This window comes from Taudactylus pleione, unplaced genomic scaffold, assembly GCF_031769625.1.
Source record: "Taudactylus pleione unplaced genomic scaffold, aTauple2 ptg000043l, whole genome shotgun sequence".
In the NCBI taxonomy this organism is placed as follows: Eukaryota; Metazoa; Chordata; class Amphibia; order Anura; family Myobatrachidae; genus Taudactylus; species Taudactylus pleione.
This window is the reverse complement of record NW_028284445.1, coordinates 1,937,597-1,945,667: the sequence shown is the minus strand read 5'-3', so window position 1 is coordinate 1,945,667 and position 8,071 is coordinate 1,937,597. Positions and strand designations below refer to the sequence as shown.

The 8,071-nt window shown below is 44.2% G+C and overlaps 1 protein-coding gene across 1 annotated transcript; it reads left to right on the top strand.

Moving 5' to 3' along the window:
- The first annotated feature begins 1,186 nt into the window (after positions 1 to 1,186).
- LOC148537810 (speedy protein 1-A-like) lies at positions 1,187 to 5,397 on the top strand. Its single transcript, XM_088460137.1, has 4 exons — positions 1,187 to 1,237; positions 1,375 to 1,460; positions 2,673 to 2,832; positions 5,188 to 5,397. Exons 2-4 carry the CDS (start codon positions 1,387 to 1,389, stop codon positions 5,341 to 5,343), a joined length of 390 nt encoding a protein of 129 aa, XP_088316263.1. The 5' UTR covers positions 1,187 to 1,237; positions 1,375 to 1,386; the 3' UTR covers positions 5,344 to 5,397.
- The last annotated feature ends 2,674 nt before the right edge of the window (positions 5,398 to 8,071 follow it).

Genomic DNA, 8,071 nt, shown 5'->3' with positions numbered 1-8,071 from the left:
TACTGTAACACATAAATGAGGCTGGAGCATGTATTTTGGGAGGAAAAGTCAATACAGATGTAGCCTCGCTCATCTATCTCGTGATGCGAGCTGCATGGAGGTCGCGACTAGTGTGCAGCACTATGTGACCCTCATGTGCTAGGTGAACATGTCGGTACATTTCCGCAATAAAATATGAATTACAGGCGTACATTTATGGATGACAGATCACTTATCTAATCTTTCATTTATTAAGTATTCTGTATTACCATACATAAAATAGAATCATTTATCACCGCAGGACGAGCACAGAGATGATGGCAGCAAAGAGGAAGAGAGTGGACGTCGCTGGAGAGGAAGACAGCAGGATGTGCGCAGAGCTGCACCCAGCAAAGAGGAGAAGACTGGACGTCGGTGGAGAAGACCAAGGCCGACAGATTCCCACACTAACATCAGAGGAGAAAGCGGCCTTTTATCTACTGCTGGGTACGACTTATTTCTTTACCATTTATTAAGACCACAAAGAACATGGGGCCATGCTGCTGAATGCAGCATGCCCCCCGCTGTCATTCTGTTGCTGCTGGCATCAGCAAGTGTGTATGCACTTACCTATGCCGGCACCCACACTGGGTTCCGCCGCTCACAATATTGCACTGGGTACACATCGTTTAGTGTGTACCCAGCTTTAGAGTGATGTTACTAATCACCGCTGTACAGATGTAGGAACCCCCCTCGTACCTGCACCACCTCACATCACAGCCGGAGTGTCCAGCAATGGGGCTAGGAAAAGGTCTGTCCTTTTCCTGGCAATGTCGTCTGTACAAAAAGCGATCCCATGTGAGCCTTGTATCTACAGTACACAAGCATCAGGCCCTATAAATCATGGTGGCAGAGACACCCATCCCAGCGCAATATGATTTCACCTTTAATATGATAAAATTCCCTTATAAAGTTTTGCCTAATATGCCACATTACATTTATGGCATAAGGGATAATACTGTATGTGTAACTGGGTAGAAAAGTCAGTGTCTAATCCAATGAGATTCTGTCATTTTCTAATAGTATATAAATGAAAGCAAATGTCTGATTGGCTGCTATGGGCAACACCAACTCTTCTTCCCAGTTACCTGCAGAAATGTCTATATAAATATTCACCACTATATCATATAGCATGTCACCATTACTGCTTCTCATTGCAGAGGAAGGCCGCACCAAGAGGTTCCTCGCATCGGATAACTGCAAGGATGTGTCAGACAAGGTATTTATGTTACTGTTAATTATCCATTACTATTTCCTTATATTAATACTCAGTAGTGTGTAATAGGTGGCAAATAGGACTGCTGAGGTATGTACATACACACGCGTTTCTCCATTCTGACTATATTTCTATTCTAGTACCTGCTGGCCATGGCGTTGGTGTACTTCAAGAGAGCCGGGCTGACTGTGAGAGAATACACCAGGCTCAATTTCTACAGCGCACTGTAAGTATTTTACCTCAGTGATTAGTCCAGTGATTCCCAACGTCGGTCCTCAAGGCACACTAACAGACCAGGTTTTAGTGCTATCCCTGTTTGTGCACAGATGGTTAAATTAAAATAACTGAGGTACTAATTAAGTCACCTGTGCTCAAGTACGGCTATCCTTAAAACCTGGACTGTTAGTGTGCATTGAGGACCGTGGTTGGGAATCCCTGGATTAGACAGATACAGCTGGAGATATATCCCCGAAGAACTTATTAGCCAAGTCATAGGTTATTTACTCACATAAATACTAGTTACTGTGTGTCCACATAACAAAGGAGACAGGGCCAAGTGTAATAGGATGGGATCTTTCAGAGTGCAGATTTCTTGTTGATATATGCAGTTGGACTTAAAGCAGAAATGTATTAATAAAAACCTATTCCAGGTTGGTTTTGCCTTTGATAAAATTGCCGCTTTAAGTCCAGTGGTAAAATAAATAAAAAATCTGCACTTTTGACAAATTGCACACTATTACATTTATCCCAATGTGTTCAAATACTATAGCCCACATTATACAGAAACTATGAGTGAGAAACTTTTCGGAAGCTTCTACATGATAGTCAGTGCATTCTATAGATGGTGTACACCTGTATCTGGAAGTCCGTTACAGTTTTAAATTATAAAAATATGTGGTAGATATAATTTATGTTATTATATTATAACTAAGACCTCTTCCCAGAAAATACTATTTATTTCTGACGGCGATCTAATGACCCCATTCTTTTTATAAGGGTCCAGCCAGAAACAAACATTTGCTGTAATAATTATATATTTCAGGCTGTTGGTAAATGAGACCAGGGGATAAATTTACTAAAGTGAGAATTTTTACAATGACTTTTAGAAGAGATGTTGCCCATAGCAACCAATCATATGCTACCTATTATCTTCTAGAAGGTGCTAGTTAAATGTTAAGTATAATCTGATTGGTTGCTATGGGCAACATCTCTTCTAAAATTCACTTCTAAAAACTCTCACTTTAGTAAATTTATCCCCTGGTCTCTACCCTGTAATTAATACACCTTCTGTCTCTGCAACACCACAGTCTATACATAGCTTTGTATGTAACAAAACAGGAGCTGTAAAAGACATGGTAGATCCTCTTTAATAATGATACATAGAACATGTTGGTGACTATACGGCACAAACCTTACTCCTCATGGTCTGTTTCTGTAGGTATCTTGCAACCCAGATGGAGGAGGATGACATGCTCTACCGCCGGTTGGAACGCCAGATTGTCCGCTGTATACCACTCGTGAAGTTCTGGAAGGTGAAGGACGCCCTGTGGCACAGAATGGAGTACAGAACATTTGTGACCCAGGAAGAACTGGACGAGGTGTGTAACATGGTACAATGAGTGTTGGAGATGTGTGTGTACAGGTGCGGTGATATAGGAGAGTTATGTACACACCAGCTCCGTTATCAACAATGATCATTACAATGTTTCATGTATCTGAGGGAAAACATTTCATTCCAGTGTAACAAAATGAAGTCTGGAGCATTTGGGAATAAAATATTTATTGTGCTTTGTGCAGGTTATGGATTCTCTGCATCAGCTGCAACATCATTGAAGCATTAAAAAACATGTTTTCAGTCTTTTCAATCCCTGCTAGTTACCGTATGCTAATACCCAAATTCATCTGAGGATGGGAAAGCCATTTATATGGCCATTACTCTACCCACAGGGCTGAGCTGAGACAGAATCCCACTTATAGATAGGCTGTGCTTCCTTGTTTTATACTAATCAATGTAAGGTGGGGACTTCTGTGCATGTGACCTGTGCAATACAGTGGCACAGTGGTTAGCATTGTTGTCTCACACTGCTGGGGATATGAGTTTGATTCCTGACCAGCCCTATATATGTGCAGAGTTTGTATGTTCTTCAGATGCTTGCATGGGTTCCCTCCAGGTACTCGTGTTACCTCCTACACTCCAAAAAAGTATTGGTAGTGTAATTGGCTGCCGACTCTGTAAGCTCCGATGGGACAGGGATGATGTGAATGACAAATACTCTCTGTACATCGCTGCGTAATTGGTGGCGCTATATAAATAAATGATGATTATAACTTATAAGAAAGTCAGTAAAACAATGAACTTCTACCCAACATTGAGGAACGTTAAACAAAACAAAGCTGCCCCTCTGTAGAAGGGGATCCCTCCAAGGGGCCCATTTATTAATTATCTGGTTTTAATTATAATTTATTTTAATGGCAATAAGAAATGATGTCCCTGGATGCATTAAAATACACATGCAGGGACATGGGCTCTGGTAGGAGTCTGTTCCTATGATGTGTAAGAGTAAAGTGATTGCAGATGGAACCTTCTCCTGATAACTTTTTCTGAAAAGAATTTATTTATTTTTTTCCAGGGAATATCCCACAAATATTCTTTGATAAATAGTCTCCTTATTATTTGCCAGCATCATGCTCTGAACGTCTATAGGGTAAAGCATTGTCTTACAGGGCTGGGCATATTGTCACTGGGGAATAGGTCACACGTGTGTCAGTGAGGTTACATGTAACAGGGAACATTTTCCTTATTATGCATGGTAACAGTTTCCCAGCATTTCCCTATGGCCAATAGGAGCTATTGCAGAGCACTGGTGCTGAGCTTTTCTAGCTGATAATTCAGGTGTCACATTGCTCTGCAAAAGATGGTTCTTTGTCACCCGGGCATAGACTATCAGCATTGTCAGTGTATTTAAGCAAAACTTTTTGTCACACGAGATGGGGAGTTATTTGTGTGGAGAGAGTTTAGCAGTGTTACTGATGTCTGTGATGGGTGCGGTATGGTGGTATGATATGTCTACCATCATGGGGGTATATTTACCAAAGTGCAGGTTTTTAAAAAATGGAGATGTTGCTCATAGCAACCAAAAAAGATTCTACTTAACATTTATCTAGCATCTTCTAGAAAATAATAGCTAGAATCTGATTGGTTGCTATGGACAACATATCTACTTCTAAAAACCTGTACTTTAGTAAATATACCCCATAATGTTGACATTAATCATGTCAACACGAGAATGTCAACATGGTCATAATGTCAACGTTGACAACATCCATCATACAGACACTGATGAAATGTTGTCATTTTAGAATGTTGACATATCGTCCCTGGTGGCCTAATGGTCACTTACCTGCTCCTGGCTGCTGCAGTGGCTCTCATTGCGGTTTCCTGGTCCCAGCTGTCATGTGACTGTCACTTCCGGGTCAGACCTACGATGCTCCAGTGTTCTGGTGAATATTTCTCCCCAAACCCTCCCCTAGTGCCTAACCCTAACCTCCCCCTAGTGCCTAACCCTAACCTTCCCATCCACAGCCTAACTGTTGACAGATTAACAATGTCGGCATAATAACTGTTGCCATTGTGGTGTTTACTTTCAGAATGTCGACATTGTAAATGCCAACCTGCATTGACTACATCCTGTCTGTGACATATGCTATGTCTCAGGCTCTGGTATAGGCAAAGTTATTTTTGCACATGTCTTTTATCATAGTAACACTAATTAGGCAGCCAACTGTGCATAAGCCCCAGACAATATCTGGGCAGTCAGGAGCCCAAAAAACAGATTCTAGGGCCCCATAAGATATATATATTTTTTCTAGAGCATCTAACAGACTGTGAGCTGATTATGACCTCAAAATCACTTGTGTGGCCCCATATAAACTATAGTTTTTTTTTATACTAGGTGATGAGAGACGATCGTCATCCTGCATGGACAAGAGAGAGAAAATTCCACCATGGCTGTGCGATAAGAGTATATCCTGGGCATCCAATCCTGGCTTGTCATCGGTGTGACCCTCCTCCTCCACAGCCCAGATTCCCATCCTGCTCACTGCTCTAGAGCTGCTACATCCAGAGGAGGAAGATAATATCTTGAGAGCAACACGAGGAGATGTAGTGGGTGACTGGGAGAGACAGAGGGTGATGTGGAGAGGTAAAGAGAGGCAGGGGGAGGTAAAGGTGACAGAGAGAGGCAGAGGGTGATGTGGAGAGGTAAAGAGTGGCAGGGGGAGGTAGAGGGTGACAGAGAGGCAGAGGGTGGCAGTGGTTGACTGGAGAGGCAGAGGGTGGCAGGGCTAATAGTGGATGGATAGGAGAGGCAGTGGGTGTCTGGTGGTGACTGGGGAGGAAGTGGGTGGCAGCCGGAGGCAGAGGGTGACAGAGACAGGCAGAAAGTCTGTGAGTGGCAGGTGGTGACTGGGGAGACAGTAAGTGGCAGGGAGAGGCTATGGGTGACAAGGAGAGGCAGTGGGGGGCAGGAGCAGGGGGATAGGGAGAGGCAGAGTATGACAGGAAGAAGAAGAGGGTGGCAGGGAGAGTCAGAGAGTGGCAGGGAGAGGCATTGGGTGGCAAGGAGATGTAAAGGATGACAGGGATAGGTAGAGGGTGGCATGGAGAGGCTGTAGGTAGCAGGGAGTGGCATTGGGTGATAGGGAGAGGAAAAGGGTGGCATGGAGAGTTAGAGAGTGGCAGGGAGAGACAGTGGGTGGCAGGGAGAGGTATAGGATGACAGGGAGAGGCAGTAGAAAAGAAGGGGCAGTAGTTTGTGAAATGGAGAGGCAGTCAGTGGCAGTCAGTGACATGGAGAGGCAGTGGGTAGCAGGGAAAGGCAGTGGGTGACAGGTACAGGTAAAGGTAGAGGTGATGAAGGCAGTGGGTGACAGGGAGAGGCAGAGGGTCATAGGGAGATGTAGTGAGTGACAGGGAGAGGAAGTGGGTGATGGGAATAGGCATAGGGTGATGTAAAGAGGCAGAGGGTGGCATTGAGTGATAATGAGTGGTAGAGGGTGACAGTGAGAGGTATTGAGAGATGGGAGAGGCATTGGGTGTCAGGTAGTGACTGCTGAGGCAGAGGGTGGTAGGGGGAGGCAGTGAGTGACAGTGAGAGGCAGAGGGTGTCAGTGAATGGCAGTTGATGTTAGGTGGTGACTGGGGAGACAGTAGGTGGCAGGGGTGGCTGTGTGTGTCAGGGAGAGGCAGTGGGGGGAAGAGTGAGGTAGCAGTTGGCAGGGTAAGGGGCACAGTGAGAGGCAGTGGGTGCAAGGTGGTGACTGGGGAGACAGGTGGCAGGGGTGGCTGTGTGTGACAGGGAGAGGTGGCAGGGAGAGGGTCAGAGGGAATGTCAGTGGGTGACAGGGAGAGGCAGTGGATGGCAGGGAGATGCTGAGGATGACAGGGAGGGGTAGAGGGTGACAGAGACTGTAGGTGGCAGGGAGAGGGTGACAGGAAGAGGGTGTCAGGAAGAGACAGAAAGTGGCAAGGAGAGGCAGTGAGTGGTAGGCAGAGGTAGAGGATGACAGGGAGAGGCAGTGAGTGGTAGGGAGAGGTAGAGGATGACAGGGAGAGGTAGATGGTGACAGGGAGAGGCAGTGGGTAGGAGGGGGAAGCAGTGGGTGGTTACTATATATTTGGTGTCTTGTGTGTCTCGTTTCCCCTTGTCTACCCTACTCGGGGACTAGCTACTTGTCGTTGTTGGCAGCGGAAGTCTGGAGGGATTTGGGACTTTTTGCCTGAACTGACGGACTTAATTCGGCTAATTGGCAATAATAATTAGAATTCTTATGTCCCTCAGCAGGTTTTTGGTTTTACCTCCGGCCGAGTTTACTTGTGTTATCCTTGCTTTTCTCTCATACCCACCCCTCCCCCACTCTCCTACTCTTTTCTATTCCTACCTTATTCCTAGTTTACCCTCATGTGTCTTTATGTTGCTTCTAATTGGCACTGAAGCTTGTCTTGATTCGGTTTGGCATTTATTTTTCTTTTTGGCAGAACCTCATTTTAATTAAGTTTTCAATTCCAAAATGATTTAGGCCCCTATTTACTACAATCTGCATTTAAATTGCTGTTGCAGTGTGATATTTTCGACTACATTTGCATTTTGAATTTAGATAATATCACATGGATTTACTAACATCCTCATGCAGGACCAAAGCTTGTGATAAAGATCTGCCCCTGCGAATCCTGTCCGCACACTTCTCTTTGTATTTGTTCAGAAAAAATACAGCGAGAATGTGTCTGCGCATGCGCCGCCCCTGGATACCGCTATCGCCCTTGACCGCCCCCCCGTGCAATCTCCTGCATAAATAGCTAATTAAATAATAATAAATAACTAACAAATTATTCTGCCAAATTTATGTCTTTGAGTCTTTATTTATATAATTGGATTACTTTTGAATGCTTTCTAATTATATGGTGTATGCACAAGACACCCCTCAGACGATTGAAGGTTTATAAGAATTCCGGTGGAAAAACAGAATGTCATGTGAGAGGACTAGACCCTTGTCTGTTCATAGTGGGGTCTCGGAAACAATGCAGAATAACTGCTAATGTGTAATGTTAATGACAGATCCCATATCATAGTTATTTTGGGCAGAGAGATTTTCCAATCAAGCACCTAATAATTTTTGATGATACTGGATCAGAACCTCTATATACCCCTGCCTATACCTTCTAATATCCTACCTATAAACCTCTAAGGATGACGCTAATTTGCGTACGCAGTCATACAGTAAATAAAGACTTAAGACCTGGAATCTGTGGTTCCAAAGCACAAGTATTATTCAGGTAAA